Genomic DNA, 17,685 nt, shown 5'->3' on the forward strand with positions numbered 1-17,685 from the left:
AATTTTATAGATAAATTAGAACGTGAGTCAGAAACTCTAAAACCACAAAAGATGAGATATTGAGCAACTTTACCATACTATGCGCTTGATGCTTGCATTAAGCCTTAGAATGCTTTCTTCGAACAATAGACATAATTTGAAATTTGCTTAGAGCCAAAGATAAAGGTTGCTCTACAGATACGTCATGATCCAATTCTTTTTACCTCAAGTTCTCAGAGTTTTCAACCTTTAAAAGCAGCAAATGAAATAATTGATTGCACCGTCACCATTTTAACTACTGGCTAAATGTTTCCTTATAGGTGAAAACTCACGAGGTTTCAACTTGTCTATGGTACAATTTGACCTTTTCTTCAACCGAAAGATCCATTTGCAGGTGACTAGCCTACACTTCTTTGGTTGAGGTAACAAGTCTCATGTCTTATTATTGTCCAAAGCCTCAATCTCTTCTTTCATTGCTATTTCCCAATTTTACCACTTGATCCTCCACTTCCTTCACGACGGCATTCTCAAGAATATTTGAAGGATTTGTTTCATGAATTGGTGCTAGTAGTCCTGACCTTGAACATTCATAGACATCCTCCAACACTTTAGTTATTGCTTACAAGTTTCTTCATACCATTCTAAGTTGTTCCTACATTTGAGAGTTCCATTGCAACCAACACAAAAGCTTTTTTCTCACATTTTCGAGCTTCTCCAACAAAAAGTTGATAAATAAAAAGATTGAACAATCGGAGAACCTGACATTGTATACCATAAAAAAAAAAAGTAAAAAAAGCAACAAATAAACTTGTGAAAATAGATGTGCTTAACTCTCTATTGAAAGAGCTAAATCCACTAAGCCACTTCCCACGTATGTTTCCATGAAACACACCATATTCACCAACACTAAATCATTATCTAAAACGAAACACATAATTAAATGACTAAAACTAGATATGTTTTCTACTACTAACCATTATCTAAAATTAACTAAAAATAAGCATAGAAACATGTCAATAAAAAAGTGTAGGAAATTGTACTAATTTTTTAACCTATTCCCAGTCCAGTTTTAACAACATTCAAAACTAGATCATTTTCGTAGACACAGACATTGACATTGAATTGAGTGGAAAAGGACATGGTGGATTAGGAACTTGGACAACACCTTCAAGCATCATTGCAACAATCCTCATGGAAGGCCTTAACGATGGCTCTTCTTGCACACACCAAATAGCCACTTTTAATAACATCTCCAATGTCTCAACATCATTTCTAGCTTCTTCATCATTTTCAACCAGTTTTCCAATCATCCCTTCGCTGTAACACTTGAAAGCCCAATCTGTTAATATTGCTGCTTCCTCCATTTCAACTTCCACGCATCTTCTGCAACATATGATCTCCAACAACATCACCCAAAGCTGTAAACATCAACCTTGACAGTAACCGGGGTGTTTCGGAACCATTCTGGTGCTACATAGTCTTTAGTGCCTCGTATGCCGGTCTTGGTTCGGGTTTTGTCGTTCATCAGAAGCTTTGCCAACCCAAAATCGGATATTTTTGCGGTGAAGGACTCATCTAATAGTATATTTTGTGGCTTTATGTCACAATGGATGATTTGTTTGCTGCATTCTTCATGCAAGTATGCAAGGCCTTTAGCAATCATTGACGCAATTTGCAATCTTTGTTGCCAACTAGGCCTTGGAACTCCGAAAAGGAAGCTTGACAATGAGCCATTTTGCATGAACTCATAGACCAGAAGTCTATGTTCAGCTTCATCACAGTAGCCAATTAGCCTCACCAAGTTCTTGTGGTGAGTTTGGCCGATGACCTTCACTTCAGTTGTGAATTCCCTTTCACCATCTTGAGCAAACTTGTCTAGTTTTTTTACTGCAACACGATTTCCATAGATTGATGGCAATTCTCCTTTATAAACGGTGCCAAAAGCTCCTCTTCCAAGTTCTTCATTGAATTGGTTCGTGGCATGCTCGAGATCTTTGTATGTGAAAAACTGCAGATTAGTCTCTAAATCTCTTCTGCTAGGACTACGAACACCATTTAAGTCGTGAAGTCTTCTTCGGAATAAGCAGAAGAAGATTAGAGAAATTGCAGCTAAAACTACAAAGGTGCCTAAGAGAACCGAAAGGATCACAATAGCTTGATTATTCCGCGTGGCCAGTTTTTTCTTTGAGGCATCCGGTTGTTTCTTTGAGGCATCGGACTTAAGTACCTTAACTAGAACTGTACTATCAAGACCAGCTTCTCTGTACCCATTTGAAAGCGGTAGTTGCTTTTTAAAACAAGTTGCATTCCCATTATTCCTTGTAGTTGGATAAATGGCAACTGCACAAAAACAGTCACGAAGACAAGACTGCTGACATTCCAACTCAGTTGCAGGATAAAATATTCCATAGTCACTCAATGGAAAATTAACAAATGAAATATTCTGGAATTCGAACCGGTCTTCCCCAATGGTGGATCCATCAAGGCTGCAATCTCCAGGGTCGCCTGCATAATCTTGTTTGCAGCCAGCATAGTGATTATTGTCATCCAAGAAAGAAAATCCAGGGAGACATGTACAATTAGGCCTCCCATCGATAGATTCGCAGATGCTATTACAACCACAAGGGCCAATTCCATATTTATTCTTTCCACGTGGAACCGCTGAATCGACAAACGCACGACATATGTTCGGTGGCCAAGCCTTGAACACAGACCAGCTTGCACCACCACTGGGGTTCCTTGGATAAGAATACAAAGTGAAAACTCCATAAAAGTCAAGTGTCTCCCTGTAGTAGTATAAGCCTGGTCTTGGCTCAACATCTTTTGTCACATTGTCGACTAGACTTCCATTCGAATTCCAGATTAGAATATCCCCCGAGTCGTTGTCGAAGGCCAACCGAGAACCGTTTCCCAAGGGGAAACTAAAGTATTCTTCGTAAGGTTTGCCAGTGAACATATCTATTTGATTGAGCACAAGAGATCCATTAGTTTTAAAACGAAGTTGATATTTTCCCTTACCATAATTTGTTTGGGCTGATACAAGACTGCCATCAACACCCAATTCTTGAGACGGTAAGATGGTATGAGTTGGATGGTTGAAGCTCTCCCATATGTTGGTTGAGTTTTTGCTGACAATAACGAAATTCCCAGTGTCAAGCATGGCTGCATGGGACAATTGAAAATCATCAGTAGCCCTCTCAGACCTCCACAACTCTTTTCCTTTAGAGTCGTTAAGAACAAGAAAACCGGTCTCGGTGAGCTCCACCGTCGATCCTCTATCTGTTTCGGGGTTATCTCTATTAGCATACCAGACTATAGTTATTTCTGGTATATTAGCATACCAGATTGCAAGAAGAAACCGATCTTTTTTACTAGTAATGGGGTCAAAACCAAAGGCAAAAACACCTGATGGCGATTGCCAGGTGGTGTTTGTATCATCTGCAGCAAGCGACTTGCCTACAGTTACTGTGAAAAATAAAATAGAATAAAATAAATAAAAATAAAGAACACATAAATTTTACGTGGAAACCCTTTCGGAAAAAAAACCACGGGCAGAGGAGAAGAAAATTCACTATGTCGAAAAATTTTTACTCAAATACAAGAGGAATAGACAATGTCTATTTATAGGCTTGCAAAGCCATATTCTAGTAGGATTGAAACACCTTATCCTAATCAATATAAAATAGATGGAGTTTAATAAGGTTTAAAAACCTTATTCTAAAATAAAATAAAAGAAGTCTAGTTCTATATGGATTTTACTTTTATTTTATTTTCCATCGTATTTTATTTAAATAAGAATTTGGGTCACTTAATTCTAACAATCTCCACCTTGACACAAATTCTCAATGAACAAGTTCTTCATCGCGAACTTTCAATAAACAAGTTCTTCACCTCTTCCAAAAACCCCTTAAGGGTTTAACTTCAACAATGAACACCAACCAAGTCTAAGCAATGCTCAAACTTGGTTATAGGAAGTGACTTAGTCATCATATCTGCAGGATTTTCATGAGTGCTAATTTTGCTCACAACAATATCACCACGAGCAATAATATCACGAACAAAATGATACCGAATATCAATGTGTTTTGTTCTCTCATGAAACATTTGATCTTTTGTAAGAAAGATGGCACTGACCGTCACAAAATCTCGTGTCTGATTTGAAGGTCTTCATTGAGTTCACTAAATAGTCCCTTCAACCAAATAGCTTCTTTACAAGCCTCATGAATCGCCATGTACTCAACTTTTGGTAGACAAAGCGATCGTAGTTTGCAAAGTGGCTTTCCAACTAATTGCACAACCTCCGATTGTAAAGACGTAACTCGTGAGAGATCTTCTTCTATCAAGGTCTCTAGCAAAATCAGCATCAACATACCCTATAACTCCATCTTTAGTTCTTCCAAACTGTAAGCAAACATTAGTAGTGCCTCGTAAGTATTTTAAAATCCATCGAATCGCTTTCCGGTGTTCTTTACCAGATTCGCCATGTATCTCGCTAACTCAGACCGATCGCATATGATAAATCTGACGTGAACAAACCATAGCATACATGAGAGATCCTCTCGCACTAGAGTATGGAACATGTGACATGTACTCAATCTCATTATCGATTGAGGAGATAAGGCCGATGAAAGTCTGAAATGGGTCGCTAAAGGAGTACTAACAGCTTAGCACTCTGCATATTGAACTCCGCAAAGAACTTTCTCAATGTACCCTTCCGACTTAGGTACAATTTACTTGCTTTTCTATCTCGAGAATCTCCATACCAAGTATCTTCTTTGCTGGTCCTAAATCTTTCATCTCAAATTCTTCACTTAGTTGGGCTTTAAGCTTTCTTATCTCTCTTTATCTTTTGTCGCTATCAACATGTCATCAACATAAAGAAGTAGATACACAAAAGAACCATCACTATTTTTCTTAAAGTAGACACAACTGTCAAAACTACTTCTTTTGAAATCATGAGAAGTCATAAAGGAATCAAACCTCTTGTACCACTGTCTTGGTGATCTGTTTCAAACCGTAAAGGGACTTTTTCAAAGAAGCAAACATAGTCCTCTTTTTCGAGACTATAAAACCCTCTGGTTGTTGCATGTAAATATCTTCCTCAAGTTCTCCATGCAAAATGCGCTTTTACATCTAACTGCTCAAGCTCCAAATCATGCATGGCAACAATACCAAGCAAAGCTCGAATCGAACTATGCTTAACAACCGGAGAGAACACATCTGTGAAGTCCACTCGAATTTGATCAGTAACCCTTTGCAACAAGCCTTGCTTTATATCCGGTTCTTCAACTCCTGAGTCCTTCTTTCTTTTAAACACCCATTTACAACGAAAAGCCTTTTTACCTTTAGGAAGTTTTACAAAATCCCATGTTCTGCTTTTTGTGGAGTGATTCCATCTCCTCTTGCATAGCAAACATCCACTTTTCGAGTCTTCACAGCTAATCGCCTCGAAATAATTAAATGGCTCTTGATTCGCATCTATATCTTCACCACATTTAAAGCATAAGCAACTAGATCAACCTCGGCATACTTCTTTGGAGGTTTAATTTCTCTTCTTGTCCTGTTTTTGGCGATAGAGTATTGCGGTGAAGAAGCAACTCTATTCTCAATTTTTGTACTGGCTTGAGGAGTTGATTCAGTATTAATCGATGCTCCACCGCTTTTGGTTTTCTTTATTGGAAGAGTCTTTAAGAGATAAGTTAGGTAGCATAGCGCTTCATCAAAAACAACATCTCTGCTAATCACAACTTTTCTATTTTCAGACACCATAACTTATAGCCTTTACACCACTTTATAACCAAGAAAACGCATTTAATGGATCTCGGTTCCAATTTTCCATTATCAACATGAGCATACGCAGGACACCCAAAAATCTTTAAATCAGAATAATTAGCAGGATTACCAGACCATACCTCTTGTGGAGTCTTTTTCTCAATGGCAACGGATGGAGATCGGTTGATCAAAAACATGCAGAGAGGTCGCTTCGCCCAAATGACTTGGTAAGTTGGCATTTGACAACATACATCGAACCTTCTCCATGATCGTTCGTTCATTCGCTCGCAACGCCGCTTTTGTCATGGAGTATGACGAACTGTCAAGTGTCTCATGATCCTTCGACTTGCACAATCTATTAAACTCATCGTAACGAACTCTAAGCCATTGTCTGCATGACGGAGGTATTTTATCTGCTTTTCCGTCTGCTTTTCAATCATAATTTTCCAAGACTTAAATGTGGAAAACACATCGCTTTTCGCTTCGTGAAGAACGCCCAAACTTTTCTCGAAAAATCATCAATAAAGGTTAGCATATAATTAGCTCCACCTCTCGAAGGCACTCGGACGGCCCCCACAGATCGAATGGATATACTCCAACGTTTCCTTCGTGTTATGGATTCCTCTAGTGAATCGAACTCTCTTTGCTTCCCAAAAACACAGTGCTCACAGAAATTCAGGTTTGCAAATTCCTTGCCCATTAAGAAGTCCTCTTTGCTTAATTACGCCATGCCATTCTCACTCATATGCCCTAGGCGATATGCCAAAGTTTAGTAATATCATCATCGACAAGGAAGAGGAAGCGACAATTGCATCACCAATAATGATAGAACCTCAGAAACATATAACTTGGCAATCTTTCTTTGCCCTTTCATCACAACAAGGACCCTTTGAAATCTTTAAAACCCCACTTTCAAATGTATCTGCATCTTTTGAATCAAGAGTACTCAACGAAATTAAATTTCTTTTCAATTCGAACATGCCGCACGTCACTAAGTGTTCGACAACTCCATCAAACATCTTAACTTTAATTGTTCCAACACTGCGATTTTACATGAAGCATTATTTCCCATCAAAACAACACCTTCAGACATCTTGTTTCATAAGTTGTAAACCAATCCCGATTGGGACTCATGTGGAAGGTGCAACTGAATCAAGTATCCACTCCTCGCTTACTTTAGAATCATTGATGAAGCAACTAGAAGTTCACCATCATTGTAGTCTTCTACAACATCGCCTTCACCGAATTTTCATTTGTTTTCCTTTTGATTCGCAGCCTCCCTTTTAATCTTATTTTGTAGCTTATAGCACTCAGATTTAATGTGCCCTTTCTTCTTGCAGAAGTTGCAAGTTTTACCTCTGTTTGAAGATTTCGATCTACCCTTAGATTTACCACGAGGATTCCGTTCTTGTGTTCTACCACGATCATCATCAACATTCCGGTCTTGTCTCCCACGAACAATGAGACCCTCTCCCTGAGAGTTGGGTTTAACCACAAGATGCTTCATCTTATCATACGAGGTTAAAGAATCATAAACCTCATCAACTGTGAGAGACTCGCGGCTATATAAAATCGTGTCTCTAAAGGTTGAATAAGACAGGGCAACGAACAAAGTAGAATCAACCCTAGATCTTCCTTATCATCTTGAACCTCCATGGCCTCCAAGTTTGAGAGAATTTCTTTAAACAACATTAAGTGTTCGTGTACGACGCACCTTCCTCCAAACGATGAGCATAAAGACGCCGCTTCATATGCAACTTGCTTGTTAGAGTTTTCGACATACATATTTGTTCTAGCCTCTTCCATAATGCAATGCGGTTTTCTCTTTCATCACATCCTCGCAAAATTTCGTTGGACAAATGCGATGTAATTGTGTTAATGCCTTTCAATCCTTACGCTTCTTCTCTTCATCTGTTAATGTCGAAGGCATCTTATCTATCCTAGCGGGCATCCTCTAGATCCATCTGTGCAAGAACGCTTGCATCTTAATTTGCCACAACGCAAATCGGTGTTGCGATCCAACAATGAATTTCATACTTCAAAGACGCCATTACCGTGATCGAGATGAATAACCCTAAGCTCGATACCAATTTGTGAAAATAAAATAGAATAAAATAAATAAAATAAAGAACACATAAATTTTACGTGGAAACCCTTTCGGAAAAAAAAACCACGGCAGAGGAGAAGAAAATTCACTATGTCGAAAAATTTTTACTCAAATACAAGAGGAATAGACAATGTCTATTTATAGGCTTGCAAAGCCATATTCTAGTAGGATTGAAACACCTTATCCTAATCAATATAAAATAGATGGAGTTTAATAAGGTTTAAAACCTTATTCTAAAATAAAATAAAAGAAGTCTAGTTCTATATGGATTTTACTTTTATTTTATTTTCCATCGTATTTTATTTAAATAAGAATTTGGGTCACTTAATTCTAACAGTTACATTTGCTTGAGCCTCAACTGTTGCAAGAATCCAAAGGATGCTTGCAAGGATAAAAAGGCAAAGATGGTTATGAGAAAGTGGTGAAATCATTGAGCCTCTCCCACTAGGTGTTCAACAAAATGAAAGAACTATGAAGTATATGAACCCTGAGATCATTGAATCTAACGCAGAGATTAAAAAGGAAAATGGAATTGTCAGGTGCTGGTTTTGTGAGGGAACAACTTCCAGGAAAGTGGAAAATGGAAATTTTCAGCTGATGAAACTTCAACAATGACTTGGGTCTGCACATGCTATGACCTTTCTAAATTCTTGCGTCGCACTGCCATGATCGGCACCTGGCTGGTTGTTGGTTGTTGTTTTAAAGATGTTTGACTATTATTGCAACAAAAATGGTTTACAGTCACGTCAGTTTTGGAGATCGAGTGAACGGATCTGGATCTAACAAAATGTTTAAAGTCGTGCACGTATTAAATACGAAATTTGAATTTCACTCCATCTTTTCTCTTCAAGATTTTTATTAGAGGAACAAAATAAGCATGGAAAGTTCAAATACGAAATTTGTTTGATGTGCTACTTCGTATTTATGATTTTTCTTTCTTAATTCATAATTTTTATTGTTTAAAAATCAACATAGTTAATTCATTATTATCAATATAAGAAAACATGATTTTGAATACGCTGAAACAGATTATCTTCTTATTTATCAAAATGTTATCAAGAAACCAACAAATTTTCCTCTTTTATTTTTTTCTGTTTTTACTTCAAATTATTTGTAAGAAAAATCTTATTAAATAAATTTACATGAGAGATATAGTTTTAAGGTTGGGTGGCATGAACTTAAAATGGAAGGTGAAATGAAGAAGACAAAGTTGATTTTTTTCATGCTAATTTTCTAGAAATAAAAAGTGCAGAGACGTTTTTTAGTGGAAAAAAGAAAATTATTAAAGACAAAATGTTATTTAGGTTACTTCTGATCGAATCAAATTAAGTGAAAATATGTTGAGTTAATAAAGCTGATGAGTCCTATTTTATTATTCTAATTTGATTTGAATTTTTTGAATCCAGGAAAAATTGTTTAAATTAAATTAAAATTTTATTATAGAAACATAAAATTAAACTATATATATTTAAAACTGTTTCAAAGCTAAATAAGAAGAAAAAAAAGATACTTTAATATTATAAATTTATTAATTAATTTAGATCCCAAAATTATTATTTTAGAAAATATTTAAAATTTTAACTTTATATATTTTTAGAATTTTTGAAATTTTATAAATATTTTAAAATTTAAAATTATTTAAATATTTTAAATTTTTTTTTTGTAAATTTTGTGAGAAAGAGATCAATTTGCTCATTTTAAAATTGATAGGATCAATCTATTATTTGAATTATCCGAATTATAAAATTCAACTCGACTTGAATTCAAAACTCAATTATTTATTCAAATTAACTCGTAAAATTGAATAATTCTATTCTATTAACTCAAAATTTAAATTAATTTTTAATTTTTTAAATTAAATCGAATTTTACTATCAACAAAATAATTATTTTTAAAAGGAAAAAATAAGGAAAGACACATGTAAAAAAAAAAAGTTATCGGTTTGCACAATAAGAGGCATAATGAGGTGACAGAAGATTTTTATTCGTTATTTTCAACTATAAAATAGATTGATTATATATGTTTTTCTTGTAGTAACATGTTTTTGTTTATCACATTTTTTTTTTACGTGTGTGGATTTTCGTTGTCTCGTAATACAATCAATCCTGGTTCAAATAAGAAATAATTTAAAATAATAAAATGTTATTTATTGATAAATTTGAATAGTTTAAAATTATCATTAAAAAGGAATAGTTTAAAATTGTAAGAAATTGGAAAAGAAAAACATAATTGGATTAGTAAAACAGAAACACAGATATTTGTAATTTACCTTGAATCAAATGAGCCATCTCTTACAACAAAAATACAAAAAAAGTAAGAAACTACAATGCAAAATGTTTATCATTTCAGTTACCTTGAACCTGTATTCCTTGATATCCTTGGGATACAGTACAAATGGGCGACATTGCTTTCCTGAGTTACAAAGGGAATGGCTACGGCCCCCCAAGCAGAATCATAGCAGATGAAAAGGAGATGATGATCCAACTGTTTCATCAGCAGCGTTGTCCCAAATTTATCAGCATATCGGATAACGAAAGAAATCAATAAAATCCATGATGGTAATATGATGTCTGGTAACTATATTGCTACTTGTTTTGGTTGGGGACAGCCGGCTACCGCGGCAATTAAGCTAGGCTGGTTGGCGATCACCTTCTGCTTCTAAATCTCCTCTTTAAGAACATGTCGTAACTGGACCTTCTGAGTTTCCGTTCTTGCCTCCGAAAGTTTTGCCTTCAAACTAGTTGGCTGTGCACTGCAAGACCATTCGCTGCACATTTTCGTTGCTGGTCGATGAGTAGAGTCTGGTGAACTCCATTGTCCCAACATTTCCGAGGGACTGAAACCACCTTTAACGGACCATTTATCCAGGGACATAATACTCCAATTAGACTTCCTTCCGGTTGAAGGCCTGCCGTTTGTTCCTTCTACCGAGATTGTCTTGCATTTTTCTCCATTGTTTGGACATGATCTCCAAAGCTTTGCCATGGATGACACCTTCTTAAACTGTCTAGCAGGCAAAGAGCAAACTTCGCTAAATTCTGTGGTTGGGGTATCCCGACATGTATTATCTTCCCATTCAGTTCCACTACCCGAGAAATAGCTGTGCCAAGGATTCTTGTTTACAGATGCAGTACTCCCTTGTTGTGAATAACTCGAGCTCTGGTACTCGACATGGCTGACAGTTTCCCACCCACTTTCATCTTCTTCTATCTCAACATTTGCATTTGAATGTCTCAGAATGCTGCCTTTTTTTATCATACTCATTCGAGGACTCGCCATTTGAATATCTGAGGCATAGCTAGCAGTACTGTATGCGACACAGGGTTCGATATCCGTTTCAGTGGCTTCAGCTGAAGCTACCTGTTCGAAAACAGCAAAAATGTCATCTGGGTTTTGGGCCTCATATGTGAATTCCTTAATTTCTTGGACATTAATCGAGGCGGCACCCTGTCTAAGCGATTCTGCTTCTCTCATGTCATTCGCATCCCGAGTTCCGGTTCTTGACCTTAGAAAATTCTCCAAATCTGCTACAAGCTTGTTCATCTGTGAATACCTCTTTTCGAGGGCTACCTTCGCATCGATGAGTTTCATCTGAACACGTTCTTCACGCCAGACTTCAACCATCTGCAGCATCTTTCTTTCCTCATCGACTTCCTTTCGAAGCTTAATGGAATATCTCCTTAGTGCTTCCACTTCAGCCTTGTCTTCTCCAATTTCCTTGGCAAGCTCGTCACATACTTCTTCGATTAGTTCTCTGGACTTTCTTTCTTTTTCGTAGTTCTGCATATATTGCTTGGCCGATAACTTGGCAGCGGCCAGCTCATTCACCAATTTGGAATTAACAATTTCGAGTCTCTGGCGATTCTTTTTTTCTCGATTCAAGTTAGCTTTGACATCATCAACAAACGCACGTATTTTTTCATGCTCTCTGCTCCTCCACTCAGCCCTTTCCTCACTAACTTTCCTCAACAAGTGCTCGAGTTTCTTCTTTGAGGACCGGCATTCAGTCTCAAGCTCATCAGTGCGAGCTCGAGCCTGCTCTAATTCAGCTTCAAGGGCAGAAACAGTTGATACTGCAGTTACTCGTTGGTCAGTATGCTTCATACGGCTGTAAGTTTGCCGCACCTCATCTGTTGGTTTCAAGCAGACAGGATCCCACTTTGTTGCTCCCTCCATCTCAGAGTTCAAATATGGGATTGAAGACTCAATCTTAAATGGAAAAATAAACAGCTTAAGATCAGAAGAGTAAATAACAAATTCCACTTCCAGAAACCATCAAATGTGCAACATGACCGAGATGAAAAAGGCTTCCTTTCGTATGCATTCGATGTTTTCACATATTGTTCAGTTCAAAAGTTCAAGATTTGGGTAAGGAGCTCATAGAAGCAGGCATACCTTGTGCAGGAGACCATTTTCTGTGCCAGAGACAGAAGCCGGGCTCGGTAACAGATCCTTTGCTGTTGAACCATGAATTTCATCCTCGTGAAGTACCGGGACACCCGTAAAATCGTCACCGCGCTGCAGGAAATTAAGACATAATGAGCAAAAAAATGTTCAAACATGAATCAAATTACATCTAATCAATGAAGATGCAAGAAAGAAAAGAAGTAAACTATGAATAAAAACAGAGCCAAAAGCATAACTATCAGAAGCGATTTAAACAAACTATCAAACTGTATTCAATGAGAATCAAGTAGATTGTAAAGACCAATGGACGGTGTATCCCTTTATCAAGAAAATATCCATAAAATGCGTCAAAAAAGCAAGTAGTGGAAGCTTCATTTTCTTTGACATTCAAGCATAATCCAAGGCATTGTGAAAATCAATAATAAAACAATGAACAATGATGGGATTGTAAAGATCAGCATCAAATATAAGTAACCAATTAAACAATTTTAGCAAGACAAAGAAAAAGAAAAATCATAAAACATACTTTCGATCAAATTACATTGTTATTATTATAACAGAAGGCTATGAACAAGAAAAAAAAAACATTAAAGCATAGACCTTGGAGCCGCAAAAAGGTTAAAAATCTCACTTTGATTCCCAACTGATTCCTCTTCCTCTCTCCGCCACCAGGAATCGCCGTCTCCGGCAACTGCAACCTCCACAATCCAGCTGCAATTTTCCTCGCAGACACTGTCGAAGTCCCTTTCCTCCGTCGTCCCTCACCACTAGCCTCTTTATCTTCGAGCTCCTCCTCAACTCCGCCTCCGTCCTCTTCCATGTTCCATTTAAACAACGGCGTTTGCGGCCTGCTCCGCCTCCCTACCAACGACCTGCACCTCCTGTTCCGCGTTCTTTGCTTCGTCGTCGTCTTGAGATTCACGTCCCTTGGTTTCATACCCGAAAACATCGCTTGTAAACTCGCTTCCCCCATCATATTCTTCATCCCTCTTCCATCAACATTCCAAAACAACAAAACCCAACTTTTCCTTCAACTTTTTCAAGAAAATGAAAACAACCCAATGCAACAATAACGATGATTTTGTAAATTTAGTGAACTGTGTAAATATTGAGTGGGAAAAATAAAAGAGAGAAAGCTGAGCTGAGAGGGAGCGTGTCTGTGTTTTTCTTTTTCCTCTTAACGGATATCATATGTGCCGCGTGCATAGAAATACCGAATTTTTATACACTTAAACGTCTCATGGGAATTCGGAACACGATACGACGCCGTAACGTCTGCTCAACTTGGCTACATTGTAATATCATATTATATTTCAATTTTGGATTAAATTTTAAATTAGCTTTCTAAGTTCTAAAACATTCAAATTAAATCCTTAAAACTAAAATTATTTCAACATATTAGTTTGAAAGAGGATCCTTCAGATCTAAACTGACATTTAATAAGTTAGAGGATTTAATTAGAATATTTTAAAATTTAAAGAATAATTTAAAATTCAACATATAATATAGGGATGTTTGGTGAAATAAACCCTATCACATTTAATATTAACGTAATGAATAGGTCGATTAGTTTATTAGTGACGGATTGAGAGAGACGTTGTAGATATATACTTTTTAAATAGAGGAATTAAACTATCTTATTTTAGATGGTTGCTCAATATTTAATATTTGGGGAAATTTTTTTGGCAGATTATGCCTTTTTTTTTTAAGTATAAGGTTCATTAGTCACATAAATTTGAAATTAAAATTTTAAAATCAGTGTAGAACTATACATTTATATTGTTATTAGTGTAAGAGTATATGAGTTCAAGTGTGTTGAAATGTATTACTTATTTAAAGGTTAGGAAGAAGCATTGTACAAATATATTATAGTGTTTTAAAAAATTTGAAAAATTATATAAATAAATCGACATTAGTCACACCTCAACTTACCTGTGAAATCTAAAACCTCCATCAATAATATATCAAATAATTACTCAATTTTTATTTATTTATATTTATTATAAAACTTTTAATTAAATTGTGTCACACGTTACTAAACATCAACTTAATTGAAAAAAATTTGATATACCTTATCATTTAAATGATGATGGTGCTTAGATCTGATCATAGGACGGGTCAAGTTTGGGCTAAATTGAAGCAAAATTTTAGGCTCGAGTCTTACTAGAAAAATAAGCCTAAAATTTTGTGCAAACCTGACCTAGATTAAAAATGTTAAATTTGATCCTAACTTGGTTTGCACGTATTAAAAGTTTTAGATTATTTTTTATATAAAAATAAATTTAAAAATATAATACATCAAATACACTAAAAGTTTTAAAATAAATGTTCTATAATAATTGAAAATATATTAAAAATGTGTTTATAATTAAATAAAAGTTATATACTATCCAAATAATAAAAAATAGTAATAATATAATAGCGAAATAGTAGGAAAAAAACTAAATGACAGCAAAATAACAACAAAAAAGAAAATTTAAGCTGATTTTCGAAAGTGATTTTGAAATGTTTTTGGAAAGTGCTTTGAAAAGTTTGGTTTGAAATTTGAGTATTTAGCATTACTGTCAAAAGTAATTTTGAGAAATAAAATGTCCATTTTAGACATGTTATTATCAAGTAACAAATATATATTTAAATAATATTTAAATTAGTTAATATTATTATATTTTAATAAAATATAAAAATTATCATAACTCGTTGTTAATATTTTAATATATGAAATATAAATTTTAAAATATTTTTAAGTAATAAATATTAACCATTTATAAAATTTTGATTAGAATATATAAACTATATTTTAAATATTTAAATATAACCATTAAATATTTGTAATTAGTATTTTAAAAATATATTTTTATTTTTAATTAATGATTTTAACACATTTGTAATTAAGCACCAAGAAAAAAATGGAAAATACTATGTTATTGGAGGGGTGATAAAGTAATTAAGCACTAAAGATGCTTTTAGGGAGAAAAAATTAAAAATTTTAACTTCTCCTTCTCAATGAAGTTTTTGAAAAGTACTTCTGAAAAATTAAAAATTTCAGCAAAAAAAATTATTTAACACAACTTTATTTCCAAAAAAATTTTTTTAAGCAATGTAGAACAGGGGAATAAGCAGCTAACTTATATTAATTAAATGTAAAAAATTGAATTACTTTCTTAATTTTCTTATTTGTAATGAATCATGCATCGTGATCCAATTTCAAATTTTTTATTTTACGGTTCATATATTAATTAAATATTAAATATATATTTTAAATTAAATTTAAATTAAAATATTTTTATTATTTAAATTAAATTCTAACACAAAAAATTCATTTACGGTCATCATGGACATGCGGCTAGCACAAATCATTCTCCCTAGTTTTATTTGACCGTCCGTATCGTCCTTTTTGAGTTCTGATTCTATGCAGGTGCATATTAACAAAAATGGAAGTATGCTCAATCCCCCCCAATTAAACTTCTACACTTTCAAGTTCCCAAAGTTCAAAAGCAGCCTAAAAATGTGATTTTTCTTTTCTTTTTTTGAAAATTTTCAACACTAAACAATGGAGATTCATTCATCACCACCACTACCACTAGACACCATTGTTGAAGAGGAGGAAGAGCATATGGTTTCACCAACTGGTGGACACATTACAAGAAGAAAAGCCCATTTTCTAAAACCCACAGCCACTTAAAGCAATGGGAAAGTTTCTGAGCTTCGTGAACGTTGTCTTTTCCCAAAACCCTTCATTTATGACCTCAAGGACTTGTCTGAAAAGGTGTTGTTCAAAGGCTGGAAACGTCCAACACAGAAATGGAAAACATGGGTTCATAACATGCACGACAAGTATCAAGCTTTATGGGAACAAGTTGGTATTTGCGAGGCAATCCTGAGCTCCAGGTATCATATCAAACAACACAAGGAACTTGTTCTTGGTATTGTTGAAAAATGGTGTCTTGAGACAAATACTTTTGTTTTTCCATGGGGTGAAACGGCCATAACTTTGGAAGATGTTATGGTCTGCTGAGGCTTTTCTGTTCTTGGTGAATCTGTTTTAATCCCTTTAAAGACTAAACAACTAGTTGAAGTTGAAGGGAAGCTAATTAAAGGGCGCAAAGAGGCTGCAAGAGGGAGATGCAAGTTTGCTTCGCCTAAAGATTGGATGGACTATTTCATGAAAACTGGACATGAGCTAAAACATGAAGTATTCCTTTCTTTATGGTTATCCAACTTTGTTTTTGTGACATCTACTTCAATTCATTATGTGGGGAAGCATGTTTTTCCTATTGCAATTCATTTGGCTAGAGGTAACCGGGTTACTCTTGCACCAGCAGTTTTATCTAGAATATATAAGGACTTGAGTTGGCTTAAGGATCGAATCTTTTACTCAGTTGTGGTGCAAACCAATGAGTTGGTTAATGTTTATGCACCATTTCAGTTAGTACTGGTTTGGGTTTGGGAAAGGTTTCTGGGGTCGAGGCCAATGCCTAACTCAATCTCACATGGTGAGCCAAGAATAACAAAATGGCATAGGCTTAAGGTGAATGTTAGTGATATAAAGCTACCTATAAACACTGCAGGGAAAAGTTTTCAATGGCGGCCTTATACTATAGCAATTAATGGATGATCTTTGCCAAAGTTTTATGCTGATGAGGAACAGCATATATTAATTGATTCTCATACTCATTTAAATAAAGATATTCATTCATTTGCTAGATGTTTAAGGGTGAGTAAGCTTGTTGGACTAGAAAACATAGAGCAATACCTCCCACAACGAGTTCCGATGCAGTTCGGAATGGACCAAGATCTTCTAGGATGTTTTGCTAGATGCAATGGAAATCCTGATATTGCTTGGAGGAATTACAGTAGACCGATTCAAGATTCAGTGTTGTATATACCATCAAGGCTATTTGAAGTAGATATTACCTTACAGTACTCAAATTGGTGGAAGCAATCAATGCTGTCTCATTGTGATGTTATAAGGCCATTTCCTAGGAGGCCTAAGGGTCCAAGAAAACCACATGTTTCAGTAAGGAAAAAGCTTCGGTGCAAAGGAAATTCTACCAAGGAAAATGAAGATAAAGGGGTGAAAGCAGCAGGGATTTGGTTCAGGAGGGGATTGGAGATCAATTAACCATAAGGGAATTTTTTGTTATGATTAGGATCTGTTAATTAGTTAGAAGTTTGTTAGTAGTTAGTTCAATTATTTTTCTTGCATATAAATAGATGTAATGGCTTTTACTCTTTTTAATTTTTGAGAAGTATTCTTCATATTCCATTTCTTAACATGGTATCAAGAGCCACGACTTAAGGGTTTCTTGGGCCGTTTTCAAATTTCTTTTCTCTCTCTCATTTTTTTACGTCAATGGCGGCCACCATTGATTTCAATCATCTGCTGTATCTTTATCCTTCTGATACACCTGAGATTGTTT

The 17,685-nt window shown here is 35.3% G+C and overlaps 2 protein-coding genes and 1 pseudogene across 2 annotated transcripts; 1 reads left to right on the forward strand and 2 right to left on the reverse strand.

Annotated features, from left to right (window-relative positions):
* Nucleotides 1-1,064: 1,064 nt before the first annotated feature.
* Nucleotides 1,065-10,263, reverse strand: LOC108477920 (G-type lectin S-receptor-like serine/threonine-protein kinase LECRK1). Its single transcript, XM_053021372.1, is given in 3 exon segments — nt 1,065-1,390; nt 1,393-3,444; nt 10,212-10,263. Coding segments are annotated over 3 exon segments (2,430 nt in total).
* Nucleotides 10,093-13,463, reverse strand: LOC108478583 (uncharacterized). Its single transcript, XM_017781047.2, has 3 exons — nt 12,897-13,463; nt 12,254-12,376; nt 10,093-12,067 (listed from the first exon to the last, which is right to left on the reverse strand). Exons 1-3 carry the CDS (start codon nt 13,248-13,250, stop codon nt 10,517-10,519), a joined length of 2,028 nt encoding a protein of 675 aa, XP_017636536.1. The 5' UTR covers nt 13,251-13,463; the 3' UTR covers nt 10,093-10,516.
* Nucleotides 13,464-16,088: 2,625 nt separating this feature from the next.
* Nucleotides 16,089-17,387, forward strand: LOC108477921 (uncharacterized; annotated as a pseudogene).
* Nucleotides 17,388-17,685: the final 298 nt, after the last annotated feature.

Source organism: Gossypium arboreum, chromosome 11 (assembly GCF_025698485.1).
Source record: "Gossypium arboreum isolate Shixiya-1 chromosome 11, ASM2569848v2, whole genome shotgun sequence".
Taxonomy (NCBI): Eukaryota; Viridiplantae; Streptophyta; class Magnoliopsida; order Malvales; family Malvaceae; genus Gossypium; species Gossypium arboreum.

Bases quoted from the DNA above. Each gene is read 5' to 3' on its own strand.
- LOC108478583 (XM_017781047.2), bottom strand. From the start codon at position 13,250: ATGAAGAATATGATGGGGGAAGCGAGTTTACAAGCGATGTTTTCGGGT. The intron at 12,377-12,896 runs GTGAGATTTTTA...AATTTCCTGCAG, and splicing joins GGAATCAGTTGGGAATCAAA to CGCGGTGACGATTTTACGGG. The intron at 12,068-12,253 runs GTATGCCTGCTT...TTTCCATTTAAG, and splicing joins AAAATGGTCTCCTGCACAAG to ATTGAGTCTTCAATCCCATA.